The 17,153-nt window shown below is 36.0% G+C and overlaps 2 protein-coding genes across 3 annotated transcripts; one reads left to right on the forward strand and one right to left on the reverse strand.

Moving 5' to 3' along the window:
• Positions 1 to 481: 481 nt before the first annotated feature.
• LOC114421669 (eEF1A lysine and N-terminal methyltransferase-like) lies at positions 482 to 12,237 on the reverse strand. Its single transcript, XM_028387723.1, has 15 exons — positions 11,767 to 12,237; positions 7,066 to 7,132; positions 6,626 to 6,807; positions 6,116 to 6,364; positions 5,345 to 5,428; positions 5,199 to 5,246; positions 5,037 to 5,101; positions 4,630 to 4,678; positions 3,962 to 4,220; positions 2,899 to 3,020; positions 2,628 to 2,708; positions 2,427 to 2,501; positions 1,813 to 2,003; positions 1,514 to 1,664; positions 482 to 1,050 (listed from the first exon to the last, which is right to left on the reverse strand). The coding sequence occupies exons 1-15, from the start codon at positions 12,235 to 12,237 to the stop codon at positions 853 to 855; spliced, it is 2,292 nt and encodes a 763-aa protein (XP_028243524.1). The 3' UTR covers positions 482 to 852.
• A 1,423-nt stretch (positions 12,238 to 13,660) lies between these two features.
• LOC114421670 (geranylgeranyl transferase type-2 subunit beta 1) lies at positions 13,661 to 17,145 on the forward strand. 2 transcript variants are annotated; one of them, XM_028387724.1, is made up of 10 exons: positions 13,661 to 13,812; positions 13,975 to 14,040; positions 14,143 to 14,293; positions 14,382 to 14,498; positions 14,770 to 14,836; positions 14,924 to 15,072; positions 15,843 to 15,976; positions 16,052 to 16,150; positions 16,265 to 16,340; positions 16,793 to 17,145. In XM_028387724.1, the coding sequence occupies exons 2-10, from the start codon at positions 13,987 to 13,989 to the stop codon at positions 16,897 to 16,899; spliced, it is 954 nt and encodes a 317-aa protein (XP_028243525.1). In that variant the 5' UTR covers positions 13,661 to 13,812; positions 13,975 to 13,986; the 3' UTR covers positions 16,900 to 17,145. The 2 variants fall into 2 exon arrangements, 1 of the variants encoding a protein (XP_028243525.1); XR_003668563.1 differs by lacking the exon at positions 16,793 to 17,145 and having other exon boundaries at positions 16,042 to 16,150.
• Positions 17,146 to 17,153: the final 8 nt, after the last annotated feature.

The following is a 17,153-nucleotide window of genomic DNA, read 5'->3' on the forward strand; positions in this document are numbered from 1 at the left end:
AACAATTATTTTTTTATTATTTTATTATTTTATTTAAATTCTGTTTTATCTATTAATTTACTCTAAATATTCATAAAATGCTTTTTATATCATACATCAAATTTTTAAGTACTTCCAATATAATGCTTTTTCATAAAATGAAAAATTTAAGAACTAAATTTAAAAATCATCAGGACGTAAACTCTCCGGTCTTCATAGCAAACCAGATTTTCCAATAGTTGTCCAAAGGCAATTTCCTATAAAATCTAAGTAAATGACCTAAACATCTCCTTGAGTTGCAAATACTTACCATACTAATTTTGTTCATATACACGGACAAGCTTTTAAACTATTTTCAGGAAGGATAAATTTAGATCTTCCTTCAAGATCTTTCTACAAATCCTTCTATTTACTAAATGCGAAAGAGTTAAATGCATTTATATTTCCAAAATATTAAATGCATTCACTATTTTACTTAATACTATATAAAGTATTAAGAGGATTAGTAAGATAAAGAAAATAGCATTACACTTCCAAGAATTCTAAAAAGTTTCCAGTAAAAGTTATTTAATTCTAGCCAAACAAATCTTAACGAAAAAAAATTCCTACGGGATAGTATTAACAGCGAATTATTCCAGGGAATGTTATCCATAAGACCATAACCCTTAAACGTTGAAGCAAACAACCATATGAAATAAAGGGTGAATGCGCTACAATATTATCACACGTCATTTATACTCACTCAACCAGTAATCCGCATATCAATGACAAACCTTTGGCTGAAATCACTTCCGCATTTGAGATAGCAAGCATTCACATCACACATACGAAGAGTATCATGCTCATAACGATAGCAAGGAAGGAGAGCAAGTTTCACTTTAAACGTCTGATCTTTTTTGTCGCATTGATAATGTTTTGACCTATCTCCGGGTGTTTGAACTCCAACAATTTATCAAGTTTAAGAGAAGCTTCGGAGAAACAGCTATCCTCAATACAGGACTCAGATTTGAGGGCAAAATGAACCTCATTGACGTCCTCGTCAAGCTGGAGGCAGAAGAGGTGGCTGAAAACCTATGTAAAGACAACAGAATACATCAGTGATATTACAGAATAACTTTACTCTAAATACAGTAAAAGAAAAACATAACTTTCAGTTGCCAAGACATGGTTTAAAATATCTTCCACAATCAACAAAACCAAAATTAATGCTGAATAAATATTTATGTACAACAGCATTCAGGGTATATATTGGTTAAAATTCAAAATTTGGAGATCTTTTCTTTGAAAAGTTCACCAGTTTCAGCAAGAATAAGATGAGTGAATTTATTTTAAGTGTGCTGATTGTGTATTGGAGAACAATACCTAAAGCACCTAAGAAACTGCATTTAAGTTGTCAAAAAGAAAAGGGAGAGGGGGAAAAAAAGAATAAAGATGTTGAACACATTTGTAATGAATCTCTGATTAAACAAGATACAGAGTCAGACATTAAAAATCAAAGTCCAAACTGAATATTATTGCACTCATTTGTTTTTACCTTTTTCATTTTTGAGAGAGCCATATCTTTAATGGCTTGGGACCGTGACACCAAATTGACAACAAAGAGACCATCCTCTGAAAGTCTATCCTTTACAGTCTCAAGAAAAGACTCATCCAAAAAATCCGGAGCAGGGCATGTCAATCCCGAGCTGTACAAAATATGTAATAAATAAGTAGGATTCTTTAAAATCATAGAAGATATTATTATTTCTAATCCCTTAATGGCCTAATACCAGTTTTTTTCTTGGCCATTCTATAATAGCTTAATGTAATAACCAAATGCATAATTCAATTTACCTTGGGTCTGAAGAGTCAACATCAACAATAATTATATCAACTTTTGTCACTTCTACATCAGCATGAGACACAGCTGAACTTGCATTTAAAGCGGTATCTGTATAGCTAGGATCATTACTTTTTCCATGAATCTGAGCTGCTCCAGAACTGTCAATCTCCCGGACAAACTGGATCCCATCAGCTATATGCACCTGCATTTCCCAAAAGTAAAAAGATTCAATTGCCAATGTTGTGATCACTCCATCATAAGATTAATTCAACAAAATTCTTAAATTATATGGTGGTTCTTAGTATTCTGCACACAGCCTTCACCCCTCCCAACAAATAAAAACGGAAGTCACTTTATCTGTGGTTGCCATATTTTTATTGTCATCCATATTTTAAACTGGTGTTTAAAACAGCAAAAAAATCATGAAATCAAAATAATTACTTGCAAGAATCAACATTGTATGATTCAAGTAAGAATGGATAATCTTTTCTTAAAACTAGTTACTGTTTTGTGTAGATATTTCCTTTTATGTAAGTTAGCAATCTGGCTTTATTTTGGTTAGTCCTAATTTAGATTTAAACCCCACAACACCTCAAGAGAATGACATGAATGTATATATAACAACCTTTACATGTTTATCCTCAACAAAACTGAAGTAGTCCCTTGCAATATCAACAATCATGGGGTCTAACTCCACAGTCTGTAGATAAAAATTATTATCAAGCCATGTGATATCAATCATTCTGAAAAATAAATCATTAGGGACTAGCTCTGAACTCTAATTATTCCCCCTCCCTATACAACACGGGGAAAAAATATAAATTACCTCAATTTCCAAAAAGGGGATACATCCGTGAAGAAACATGGGAAGTAAACCTGCTCCAAGACCTATTATTACAGCTTTTACCTGAGATATTGCACTTGAATGTATCAGCATTCAGCAATAATGAATGAAAGAATGTTTAAGAGCGTATGAAGAAAGTGAGACAAGTTAATTTGGCATGTATTTACAATTTCCTATTATTTGAAACTACAGTCCTTAATGTACCTAGAAAATAGTAGATTCATGCATCAGATTAAAAGTCAGAGATACTTGCCATTTTCCCACTTGATGCCACATTTTCCATGTGAGAAGATATTAGCATGAATCCTGAAATAATCCCTGTATGATAAGAACTAGCTACATAGCCATGATAGACAGTCAACTGACTGCTTGCTCCTGCAACATCGGAAAAAAATATTACAATGGCAGTTATAAACAGTGAGCAAATATTGCAAACTAGAAAATGAATAGTTTTGAAACTGCAAAAATCCTCTCTCTAATACTGCTGTTAAACCATTTTTAACATATCATATTCATCCAAAATCATTTTTAAACATTAAGGCTTCAAAACAATTGGCAAATGATGAACACAAATTAGCACTATTTTATGAAACAAACATTAAACGTATATCCATTTAACAGATTGAAAAATATAGTATATTATTATGAATTTTTTTGCCAATAGGTTTTACACTAATTGCATGTCTACCTTTCACGTGATATTTTTCAGACCATCACGAGAAATGTCTACTTTAACACTATAACAATTGCAATCAGAGTATCAGATTAGGACAGAATAATTATAGCAATGTTTTGAAAAAACACATCTAGATGGTTTAATATATATTTTCCAAAAGACCTCTCATTGGATACACATTGATATAGAAGAGATATCCAATCCAGTACTAAAATGTTTGTCCAATCATCAGTGTCAAATGATGCATGGCAAGGAAGTATGCACAACTATATAGATACACAAACACTGTCTACAATTTTTTTATAAAAGAAAATAATTTAGCAAAATGAAGGGAAAATTACAAGAGGTCATTCCTCTTAGGCCTTGTTACATTTACATTGAAAATCAATTTCACACACCATGCACACATTCCAATGTAAAATCTACAGCTAAGATTAATTTGGACACACATCTCAATCACGTTCAACAGTTCAAAACCAATTCTACCAAAATATAAAATAAATGGACACTTTATGATATACAACAATAGATTAACAAACTCGGAATTTGACAATAATGTTGAAGCAACAGTTGCAGGAGTTGCATCAGCAATATTGAACAGTAATTTTTAATAAACCGGAGGCAAGAGGAAAATAATTACCAACACTGTCTCTCCAAGATCCACTTTTCCTAGATTTGGAAGATGCATTGTTTTTCTTCTTCCCTGTCTCACTAACCAATTTGGTAGGCAACTGTTCATCTTTTAGCAAAGCTTCAGACTGCACCAAATTTGCAGCTCTCTCGAATACAAGGCGTCGAAACATCAACTCTCCAGAAGGAAAAATACAACTGACTTCACTATCAACATTTTCATAAATTACATCTTCAACAATAATTGATCCAGTTAATGAAGATGTGACCTGCAAAACACACATAATCATAAATGATATAATGAGAATGTGGGGATCATTTTAAATCAAGCAAGCCATCACAAGAATGAGCATCCATGTAAAAAGTAGGAGCACAAAAGCAAAAAGACTAGAGAATAAATACCTTTTATTTCTTATTGATAAAAGCAGCATTTCAAAAAACTTAATAGAATGAAGAGGTAAAATTACTCTTAGATCAATCAAGCAGGTGTATAAAAAGTAAAAAGAAAAATAATAAGAAATGAGCCCAGTAGGGCCCCAACTCCATCTAATGAACAATGGAAAATCATAAAAAGAAGATTGGTAAGCAGTTAATCTCACAGCCTTAATAGACAGAGAGTTCAATAGATAAAAATAACAAAACAGACACAGTTTATCAATTATGTATATTGTTACAAACCTTATGAATGATGTTTCGCTCCTTGATCCCCTCACTTGCCATCATGAAACTGTAGGCATTGTATTCAAGAATTTGTGAGAAAAACTGAAATTCATTTATTGTTTAATGTGTGTTTGGTTCAGCTTATTTTGAAGAAATAATAGCCTATATTTGCCAACTTCTAGAGAGAGATTTTGACAAAAAAAAAAAAAGATTACTTCCAGGAAATAATCTGAACCAAACATGCTATAAGTATGACAACACCTGAAAAAAATGGTTTACAGTATATTAATTACTGTAAAGCATAATGGAACATGTTTGAATGTTTTGCATGAATAGAAAAACGGAGAAAAAAAATGAACATTTATGTTAAGGTTGCTCAAAATAAATGAAAAATCACAAAAATGCAACTGGTACAAGATACAGACGGTATTTTAGCTCCATTCCCATTTTCTGCAGGTGCCAACTGTGTAACCAACGGAGACAAATCCTTCTGAAAAGGGATAACGGACACAATTCAGTAAAAAGCAACACAATTAACCTGTTATAATGGCATGTCCATGAAGCATAACTTATGAGGATGTTTCTACCTGAATCTCCTCCATGCTGGTATCTGAATGGCTGGCATCCAAGTAAACCTAAAGTCACAGATTTGCTTGGAAGCTTCAATTACAAAAGTAATTTGACATACTCAAAAATACCAGCAAGTTATACTTTTATAAAATTAATAGCATACCATTATGAGACGAGCTGCTTTGGAGCTTCTGACCACCATCCACTGTCCTTCTTCAGAATAGAAAAGCCATTCACGTGCACGAGTCTGAGATTTAACATTCAGTCATGAAATTCAAACAGAATAACTGCCTAATTTGATGGCCTAGGTGTAAACTGCAGATAGATATCAAAAAAGGAAATCTGAAATCCTGTGGAATTAGCTCTACAAATGCATATTGATGCACATCGCAATCCAAAAAAATTAAAAAATAAAATAAAATTAGATGAAAAAAACAAATAAAGAAAGAACTTAAGAAATACTAGAAGCTCCATCTATCAGCCAAGTAACAACCCGGTATCCCTACCTCTAATAAATAAACAATCTGATCCTAGATGCACCACGGCATAGAATAACTGAATATATATTCAAAAACAAAACACTTACTTTGATCATTTTCAGTATGAACAAGGTTGAGACTACTAAGAATAGAAATTAAAAAGAATCAGAAATTTTGAAAATAACAAGTATCCAATTGTCCATTGTCCTTCCTAGTTTCAAAAAGCATTGTCAGCAGCAGATTCTAGTCAAAAGCAAATTAGCAATGGTTCTTTTTGTTCCGATAATAAATATTTCCCATTTATTCATTTGTTAAAACTACTGTGCATGAATCTCAAGAGAAGGATCACTAATTCATTCTAAAATTCAAGAGCATTAACAAGAATTTTTTCTCTTGATATGAAGTTAGAAAGAATGCATGAACAAAAACCTAAAGGGATCTCTGCTAAAGCACACCTTAGGCACAATGAAAACCCCACAGTGATAGGTAAATGGGTCAGCCTGTTCCTCAGCATCAAGAATTACAGCTCTGTAAGAAAAAGTGGAGTACCCTTGTCCCCCCAAAGTTAGCTGCAATCGTCGACCTTGAGAAAGCTTTGTCAACTCCTCTTGCAGATCTTCCACAGAATATAATATATCAGAGCCACTGGAGTATTTTTCACGAATTTGATTCTCATTTTGAAGAGCCTCGTGGAGTCCAGAAACCTTGCACAATTGGGGGGGGGGGGGGGAGAACATAAACAGAAGATAATAAGACCTGATTCTCTATACAAATAGGCATTAGTACTTCATAACTTTAAAAACTACCCCTTCTCTACAACCATAACATTTAACACCCTACAGTAATACTATCTATATCACTAACAATAACAAATGTAGCATTAATCATCCATAGATCCTTATTATAAGAAAACTCTTATGCCCATGAGAACTGAACAAAAAGTAGAAATAGCCCAGATATTCTACCTGTTTTGAATTACTATGAAGTGAAGAATTATGGAGCAATGATGTAATCTGATGCACTAAAGTAGACAGCTCCTTCTCCACAACAACCATAAACGTTTGAAGGCTAGGTTTACCAGAAGACTTTAAAGGTATGGCATCAACACTCATTTTCCACCCAAGTCGAAACTTTGAGAAAAGTAGATCTGGATATTGCGAATTAGCGATATTTATCCTCTAGTCATACCAAACCAAGCACGTCAAAAAATGGAAAAGATAAAATGCAAAAACAGTTCAAGAAAATCATTTCATTGCAATGCAAAGTAACAAAGCACCCTGTCTAAGTGCAATACGATTAACTCTTAAGGTAACGATAGCTTCTTGATAGCATGTTATTATTATTATGTAATAATAACATGCTTTTTGGTCATTATTCATGGTGGAACAAAAATAAGGAAACTTACTTAGTACATGAGATTCAGCCAAGGTAAGGCACACAAACTTGCCCCCAGGCTTTAAAACTCTCTTCACCTGAAAATAAAAAATAAAATAAAATAAAAAATAAAAAAGCCAAGTTACCAAAAATACAAAATAGTCAATCCATATAAACATTCATTATTTAGATCTTGTTTGTATAAACTTCTATATAAAAACTTTTAGGGGGAAGTAAAAAGTAAAATACATTGAGCTTCTCTTATAAGTTAAAAGCAGGCTAGACAGATTTCTATTATCACCGGATTGGATGACTAGATGGCCTGATACTACTCAAAGCATTTTGGACAGAAATTTCTCTGACCATTGTCCAATCATTCTCAGATCGAAAGTCATTGATTGGGGACCCAAACCTTTCCGGGTTCTTGATTGTTGGCTGTTAGACAAAACCTTTAAGGACGTGGTCAATGAATGTTGGACATCAGGTCATCAAAGTGGATGGGGAGGCTTTGTACTTAAAGAAAAAATAAAAAGACTGAAAAGTAGATTGAAGGTATGGAATAAAGAGCAATATGGGGATACATTCAAGAAGGTAAAGCAGCTGGAAGAGGAGTTAAACAGACTTGAACAGGCGACAATGGACAGACAGCTTTCATCACAAGAAATGATGACCAGGCGGCAGCTACAGGAAGACTTGTGGGTGGCTGCCCACTCACATGAATCCTTACTTAGGCAAAAGTCTCGCTCTAGGTGGATCAAAGAAGATGACTGCAACTCAAGATATTTTCATCTCATGATGAATGCGTCTCGAAGACAAAATCTGCTCAAAGGCATCATGCTTGAAGGTTCATGGGTGACTGAACCCCAAAGGGTGAAGGAGGCAGTTAGAGAATTTTTCCAGCAAAGATTTAATGAACCTGAGCCTATCAGACCAACTCTTGAGGGAATTCCATTTCTGAAAATCAATCAGCAGCAGAATGCTATGTTGGTTGGCAGATTTGAGGAGGAGGAAGTGAGAAAAGCAATTTGGGACTGTGGAAGTGATAAAAGTCCGGGCCCGGATGGTCTAAACTTCAAGTTCATTAAGAAGTTTTGGAAAATCATCAAGCCCGACATCCTCCGGTTCCTTGATGAGTTTTATGTGAATGGTATCTTTCCGAAGGGTGGTAATGCTTCATTCATAGCTTTAATACCTAAGGTGCCTGATCCACAACAGCTGTCGGAATACAGACCTATTTCGTTAATAGGATGTATTTACAAGATTGTTAGTAAGATCTTAGCTAGAAGATTAAAGAAGGTGATGCCATCTATTATTGACGAAAGACAGTCTGCTTTTATTGAAGGCAGACACTTATTACATGGTGTCCTTGTAGCAAATGAGGTGGTGGAGGAAGCTAAGAGAAAGCAAAAGTCATGCATTGTGTTCAAGGTAGATTACGAAAAGGCCTATGATTCCGTGTCATGGCAGTTTTTAATCTACATGATGAGAAGGATGGATTTCAACCAGTGTTGTTAAATGGCGGCCATGGCGGCGCCATGGCGGATTTTCATGGCGGTTTTTTGAAAAAACGCCACCGAATAGCGGTGGCGTGGCGGGTTTGGGATGGCGGTCGTGGCGGTTATGGCGGGGTGGCGGAAAATGGCGTCCCTCCCGCACCCCACACGCGCACCCAGCCGCGACACTCGCAGCCGCACGAGCACACAGCCGCGACGACCTCTGGCAGCGACGCACCGGCACAAACGGCGGCGACGAGCTCCGGCAGCGACGCATCTGTCACGAACGACGGCCTGCAGCAAGGAGTTCTCGCAGAGAAGACGAAGCTGCTGTCGCGAAGAAGAAGAAGGCGTCGCGAGGAAGAAGAAGGCGTAGGTTTTAGTTTTATTTTTGCTGTTTGACACCCCCTGTTTTCTGTCTGCAGCTTTTTTTCCTTTTGCTATTTGACACCCCTTTTTACTTTTAACAGTCCCATTTTTTTTTCGTATTTGACACCACAATTTTTTTTTTCTGTTCAGTCCTCTTTTAAATGGCTGAGTTTATTTGAACTCTTTAATGAGTTTATTTGGTGTTGGTACTTGATTATTGTATGAACTCATGAAACTTTTTTAGTTTATTTGAATGCAATCCTTTGTTTTTTTCAATTTCAATGAGATTATATATATGTTTTTTTTTTTTTGGTCCGCCATGACATCCGCCATTTTCCGCTACGCCATCCGCCATATTTTTATGGCGGATTTTTTACTTTCCGCCATGAACCGCCATCCGCCATTAACAACATTGATTTCAACCCTAGATGGATTATGTGGATTGAAGGATGTCTAGCCTCTGCATCTATCTCCATTCTCGTAAATGGGAGCCCGACCAAAGAGTTTTCCCCCTATAGAGGCCTTAGGCAAGGGGACCCCCTTGCGCCTTTCCTATTCAATATTGTAGCAGAAGGCCTAAATGGGCTGATGAAGGAAGCCATTGAGAGAAAAATCTACACAAGTTTTTCTGTGGGGAGAGATAAGGTGGATGTTAATATCCTACAGTACGCGGACGATACCATCTTCTTTGGAGAGGCGACAATGGAGAACATTAAAGCAATCAAGATCATATTGAGGGCTTTCGAAATGGTGTCAGGGCTAAAAATTAATTTTGCCAAAAGTAGCTTTGGATCTATTGGCATGCCTGATGTGTGGAAGCAATCCGCAGCTGATTACTTAAATTGTAGCTTATTGGCCACCCCTTTTGTTTATCTGGGGATTCCGATAGGGGCAAACCCGAGAAAGAGTCAGATGTGGGAACTAATTATCCACAAGTGTGAGAGGAGACTAGCAAAATGGAAACAAAGGCATATCTCATTGGGGGGGAGAGTCACTCTTATTCAGTCAATACTAACCTCTATTCCAATCTATTTTTTTATCATTTTTCAGGATTCCTAGAAGGGTGGCAGATAGGCTGGTCAGCATACAACGAAGGTTTCTTTGGGGTGCCGGAGAAGACCAACATAAGATTGCTTGGGTCAAGTGGGACGACGTATGTCTACCGAAGAACAAAGGAGGCTTGGGAATAATGGACATCACAAAATTCAATCTTGCGTTACTTGCTAAATGGAAGTGGAACTTATTCTACCACAATGGAGAGTTATGGGCAAGGATTCTGGATTCAAAGTATGGAGGTTGGAGGGGTCTTGATGCAGCAACGAATGATAATAACGCCTCACTATGGTGGGCAGATCTTAAATTAGCCCTTCATAATCCCCAACATGAGATGGTGTTAAAGGGAGGGCTAACATGGAAGGTGGGGAATGGAGCCAAAATCAAGTTTTGGGAGGATGATTGGAGCTTTGGAGACACACCGCTGCTGGCAAAATACCCCAGTCTGTACCTAATTTCAGACCAACAGCACAACTATATTCAGGAGATGGGTCAGCAAACGGACAAAGGGTGGGAGTGGAAATTTAAATGGAGAAGACACTTGTTTGACAGAGAGCTTGAGATGGCAGATTGCTTCCTTACTGATGTTGCTGGCAGCTGTATCCAGATTCACAAAAAAGATGAGTGGATCTGGAAAACAGAGCCTACTGGACAATATTCGGTAAGAAGAGCCTATAATATGCTCAATGGAGTGGATGTTGGGAGGATAATGTGTGGGTGTTTGAGGAGTTATGGAAGATTCGAGTCCCAACTAAAATCACTATTTTTGCATGGAGGTTATTAAAGGAGAGACTACAAACGAAGGCAAATTTGAGGAGGAGAAGGGTGGCAATCAATGACACATTATGCCCATTTTGTGGTAATTCTGAGGAGAATGAAGCGCATGTATTTTTGACATGTGACAGAATACTCCCATTATGGTGGGAATCTATGACATGGGTGAAGGAGCTTTTCCGCAGAAACCGTGGCAGCACTTTTCCCAGCATGCATTCTGTTTACATAGCAGAATTCGTCTTAACCGATGGAGAAGTTGGTGGTTGGCCCTCACATGGACAGTGTGGCAGCACCGGAATAAAATCATCTTCTCAAATGAAACTTTTGATGGTAACAAATTAATGGAGGATGCTATTTTTACATTATGGACATGGCTGAAGAACTTTGAGAAAGACTTTGCTCTCACCTACAGCTATTGGTCGTCTAACATAGCATCAGGATTTGTATTTTCAGGGGGGTAGAAATCATAGACGGTGGGTGTTGTAGGTCTTTGTAATACCTAGCTTTGGTTCCTTGCGAGACTGATCTTAGTCTGAGCTTGGAACCATGTTGCTGGCAAGCTAATCTAATTACATGTACTGTTTTGTACCTCTGGTACTCACAATATATATAATATAATTTATCTTTGCTGATCAAAAAAAAAAAAAAAAAAGTTAAAATAAACTTATGCTCCTTAACTTTCATAAAAGTTCTCCAAAACTTAACATGCATAAGCTTTTTTTTTTTTGTTATCATGTTATCGGTATGGAGGATGCACCAGCTTTGCCAATGACTAATTTTTATCGGAAACCTGGCTGGCCAACTGTAGTGGGGTTCTCCCTCCCAACTACGTTTTTTCCATCTACAAGGGTTGAACCCTATAACTTGTTTAAGGAAACCGAGTCTAGTCCCACTCGGACGAACGAGTTGTTGGTTAACATGCATAAGTTAATTTCAACTTAGGAAGTTACATAATTTTTTTTTTTTCTTGTCTTAAAACTGCTAATAGATAAGTTCATCCAAGCATGAACTAATTGAATTAACAAAATAGAGAAACCACATACCTCTGATAGGTACTGGTTCCCCAATTTGGGGCCAAGCTCGGGCTCCATCAAAGCATCGAGTCCACCTTTGTCAATGACCGCACCGAAGCTCTCGTCCTCGAACTGCATGACGGTCATGTCCATAACGCGCCATCGCATGAGGGGGCGGTCGCGGACGTTGCGGCGGAGCATGTCTCCGATGACGACCTTGGAGAAGTCGATGTTGGTGATGGCGGTGTGGCCGGCGTCGTAGAGGTGCTCGGAGAGGCGGGAGTTGCCGCAGCCGGGGACGAGGAGCTGAAGCGGGAGAGGGAGAGGGATGGTTTTGAGGAGGGAGAGGAGTGGGTCCCTGAGATGGGGCCATTCGGCGTACCACTCGAAGGAATCGCCGCGGAGGGTGAAGAAGTTGTCCCAGTTCTCTTTGCTCGTGAAGTCTCCTAGGGTTTCCAGAATGTCCTCCGGTGAACCCTTCTTCTTCGCCTTGGAACCCATTTCTTCTTCGCCTTCTTTGCTTCCACTCTCACTCACTTCTTCACAAACAAAACTCTTTTATACTGCGCTTCGCTTCACTTCACTGTCTTCTAGTCAAGACAACTTAACTTTAGGCTAAACCCTCCTAATCTCAGATATTTTAGGAAAATCACAACGGCTCACTCAATAATCAAAAAATCTCTCCACCACAATTAATTATTTTTTACTCACCTTTAATCTCTCATTATTAAATTAAACATTTCAGTAATTACATGATACTATTAACTGTTTTTGTGAGTAGTATTTAACCGCATTAGAACATTTGTAGCGCTAAATCGTTTGTTGAGTTGCCTAAGCGGATATATTCAATTAGAATTTTGATAGATTAATTTAATATTTTCTTTTATAAAATAAATATTGTGATATTGTTGAAATAATAAAAATAATCTTATAAAATTCAATTAAGTGAATTTTTTATGATTTTTACTCATCACGTCTCATCTATTATTTTTTCTTTCTCCAACATGATGAGATATTTAAATGGATTCAAATGTTCAATCAAAATTATTTATTGAAAGATAATATTTTGTATTGTAAAAAAAAATTAACTATGTGAAAACAAAATTTGCTAAGCAACATTACTTAAATAAATACCACCAACTCATTTGTTTCAATTGTGCATTATTGATTAACTCTAATGTTTTTTTTAAAATAAAATCATAGATATATTAGTTGAAAGTCTATGAGAGTCCTCAAGTTGAGGATAAACTTTCTCAATCCAAACCAAATCAAGAGTAGAAAAAATAGTCTGAGTTAGACGATCCGAAACATTAATTTTCGTTTTTCTAGTATGAACTAACGAATTGCATGTTAGGTTTTTCATAAAAAAGAATCTCAAACAATCGTTGAGTAAAATGTTTTTAACTTTATTTTTCACAAATGCATGAAAATGCAGACGTTTAACTTAGTGTTGAACCAACCACACTCAAAGTATTGTAGGAATTTGTTGGACTTTGAAAAAAAAATCACAACAATACCTCAGCTTACTCTTAAAAATTAAAATAAACAACAATGTTGAAAATATTCTTACAAATTAGTTTTACCAAATAATATACGTCCCACGTGTCAATAATTATGTAAAAGCAAAATTTATTTATTTCTAATCATTATAAAATTAAAAAATTTACCTTTTCCTTTAATACTTTATTTATAAGATAGTAAAAAGTTTTGTAGGAAGACATAGCAAAAGGATATGACATCACTCTCAACCATGGTATCTAAAGCAAAAATTAATATCATTAATTATTTGAAAGACAATTTAAATAAAATAATTATAATATTAATTAACATTTTTTCTCATAATATTAATGTAAAGGATCTATTAACTTTAATAATAATTAATCTTCGCACTTGTGGGTAACAATTTGAAGACGATATGAAAAAAAAAATCATTTAATAAAACTTTTAATTAGGGATAATTGGTTCGCTTTGGCTTGACCTCGGCACAAACTAACAGAGCATTAGCATTTCTCCTTCGTATCACTGCCGCGACCCTTCTGGTTCTGGATTCCGACGGTGCCATTGACAACCACCACCGTAAGTTTACATTTTTTTTGTTATTATTATTGTTTTTCCTCTGTTCAATTGGAATTTGTTCACCCGGATCCTGCATCCTCTTTACTAAGATGGGTGCACTGCAAAATTTCATTTTAAATCTTTGATTCTAATATTTCTGATTTTGTTGTTGGAATGGAATAGTTTACTGGTAAGATGGGAGAGCTGGCCACTGAGAAACATGTTCGATATATATTATCAGTTGAAAAGGTGGGTGTGCTTCCCATTTATATATATATATACATACATACATACATTCTTTCTCAAAACTCTTCTTTAATGCTTAAAAGGTTGTCCTTTTATGGTTTCCAGAGGAAAGATAACTTTGAATCTGTAGTAATGGAGCATCTGAGAATGAATGGGGCATACTGGGGATTGACCACTCTGGATCTTCTAGGAAAGCTTCATTCTGTCGATGTTGATGAGGTTGTTTCATGGTTGATGAGTTGTCAGCATGAGTCAGGTGGTTCTTCAGTGTTTTATTTATTCCCTTAATTTGAGACATCGGTGTCATTGATAGTTTCTTATGAGAAATATGTGTTGTTGTGAAGGGGGATTTGGTGGAAATGTTGGACATGATCCGCACATCCTGTATACACTAAGTGCTGTGCAGGTGTTGGCTCTCTTTGATAAGCTGAATGTTATTGATGTAGATAAGGTCACAAGTTGTATCCTTACACACATATTTTGTGCTGCAGAAGAAGCTTTGTTATTTTTGCAATTTTTTACTTATTATAGTTCTGTTCTTTTATCAGGATATGTAACTTCAGTTGGCTATCATAGTTTGATGTTATGATTCAATGGTTTGATATGTTTCTTAGAAAGAAAGAAAAAATTGTTGTAAATTTTAGTACAGTTTGATACTAAAACTATAATAGTAAAATTTATAATAAACTAGAAAATATACTGGATCTTGTGTTTTCTTACTATTTATGTCAGACATTGTCAGCCTGCAAAATGAAGATGGATCCTTTTCAGGGGATATGTGGGGTGAAGTTGATACGCGGTATTTTTCTTAAGATCCTTTTTTGTTATTGATTATGTAAGAGCTTACTGTATTTTTAACTAAAATCCACTGAATTATTTGTCTTAGGTTCTCATATATTGCTATTTGTTGTCTATCAATATTACATTGCTTGGATAAAATCAATGTGGAGAAGGCAGTGAAGTACATTATAAGTTGCAAAAATATGGATGGTGGTTTTGGTTGCACTCCTGGTGGGGAATCTCATGCTGGTCAAAGTATGTCATAAATTATTCATGATTTTTAGTTTGTTATTAATTTCCCTACGTTACTTACCCAATGTGTGTACTAATACTTTTTTCCTTCAAAGATTGTGTTGCTTCTTTCCCACATGAAGGGAGTGCTTTATGTGGTGAAGGGCATAGTTTGAAATTTTAATATGTTGCTTAAATTGGTGGGTACACAAATCTGTTTTCTCCTTGGCAGCACAGTGTAGCTGATAGCAATACCACACAGAGGGGTGCAGATAGCAGCCATAGGCCCAGAAGAGTGCAGAAGCCACCCACTTACCTTCAAGACTACGTCTGATATCAGCAACAGAATCAGACCAGCTTTGCCTTGCTATTATCTTGTCAGGAGTTTGTTATAGCTAATAGGATAATTTCACAAATTCTGTTAATGATATTTCCATTCTGTTATATTCTTGTTACCCCCTCTATCAAGTGTATCAGCCCTTATAAATACCATGAATGAATGAAATAAAGCAAGGAAAAAGTTTATCAGTATATTCTTATAGCAGTAGCAGTAGAATTAGCTAAGTATAGAAGTTCACCCTATCAGTAGCTATGTAACCTAGTACTTACTTACATTATCCAATTACTTGGTAGTTTTCCTGATAGAAATGGTGTACTTTCCTTTTGTTCTTTTGCGGTCAAAATTTACTCATGTTAAGACTGAATTTGTCTGTTTGATTTTTCTATTTTCTGAATTTCAAATGGGTAGTGGACTTGATTCATCCTTCTAATATATTTGCTTTTCCTGTTGTCAGTTTTCTGTTGTGTGGGGGCCCTTGCCATAACAGGGTCACTAGATCTTGTTGACAAAGACCTACTTGGTTGGTGGTTATGCGAGCGTCAGGTTAAATCTGGAGGTCTGAATGGGCGTCCTGAGAAACTTCCTGATGTGAGTGAATCTTTTCAAATTTAGATTAAGTTCCGTAGATTGTCCTTTCTCTTACTGGGTTTTAGATCTTCTCAGGTCTGCTACTCATGGTGGGTTCTTTCTAGCCTGATCATGATTGATAGGGTTCATTGGATCAGTAAGGAGAAGCTTATAAAGTTCATCTTAGACTGCCAGGTTAGTTAGTTGAATGTCTTTTTCTGTGTTTATCTGCATGTTCTTTTTTCTTTTTGGGGTTTTAATTATTGTCAGGCAGTATTTCTGAAATATTATGTATGTTGAAACTGTAAGGACACAGAAAACGGTGGAATTTCAGACAGGCCAGATGATGCCGTGGATGTCTTTCATACATTCTTCGGGGTGGCTGGTAGAGTACTTCCATCATTTTGCCTTTTTTTGTTCCATTTGTTGTGCTAATTGCTAAACTCTTGTTATCTGGGGTTTCCTTGGTTTGTATGGGAACCACCCAACCTCTACCTTTCCCATGACTCAATGTGGGAATGATAAGAATGTATGAAAAACCATTCTTTTTGAATCCTTGTGGATTCATGTTGCTAAGTTGCTAGCATCATGTTCAGAATTCAGATAAGATTAATCATATTGTTCAACATGCTTATAATGATTCATTAGATCTGGATATTTAACATGATTCTATTTTTGTTTTAGTTGTTTGGAAGGTTTAAGTGAGCATATGTGTGAATTATAAGCTAGACATCCCTATTTATCCTTTCCTAACAGTGCCTATTGCTTTTATTCATGTGTTTCGTATTCCTTTTACACTATAAACTAGGGACGCTTAAGTTGTGTTTTTTCTTGCAGGACTTTCACTTCTTGAATATCCAGGGCTGAAACCGGTAGATCCAGCTTATGCTTTACCTGTTGATGTTGTAAATAGAATTTTCTTTACTAAAGAAGGACTTAAGTAGTTAAGTTCGATGATAATTTTCCAGTAATGACAAAATCTTGGGTTTGTAAGACTCACTCTTGGGAGTTGGACCCCCTCCTCCCATCTCCAGTCCAAAAACAGTTGATTTCTTAAAAACAGTGTGAACATTTTGAGCATCTTTTAGTTAAATTGCAGTGATACGACATGTAAAGATTGATCAGTATTGTAGTCAACCATCAAATTTATCTTACTAGTTACTACATAGCAGTATAATTTCTTTTGTTAAGTATTTAA

This window comes from Glycine soja, chromosome 8 (assembly GCF_004193775.1).
Source record: "Glycine soja cultivar W05 chromosome 8, ASM419377v2, whole genome shotgun sequence".
Taxonomy (NCBI): domain Eukaryota; kingdom Viridiplantae; phylum Streptophyta; class Magnoliopsida; order Fabales; family Fabaceae; genus Glycine; species Glycine soja.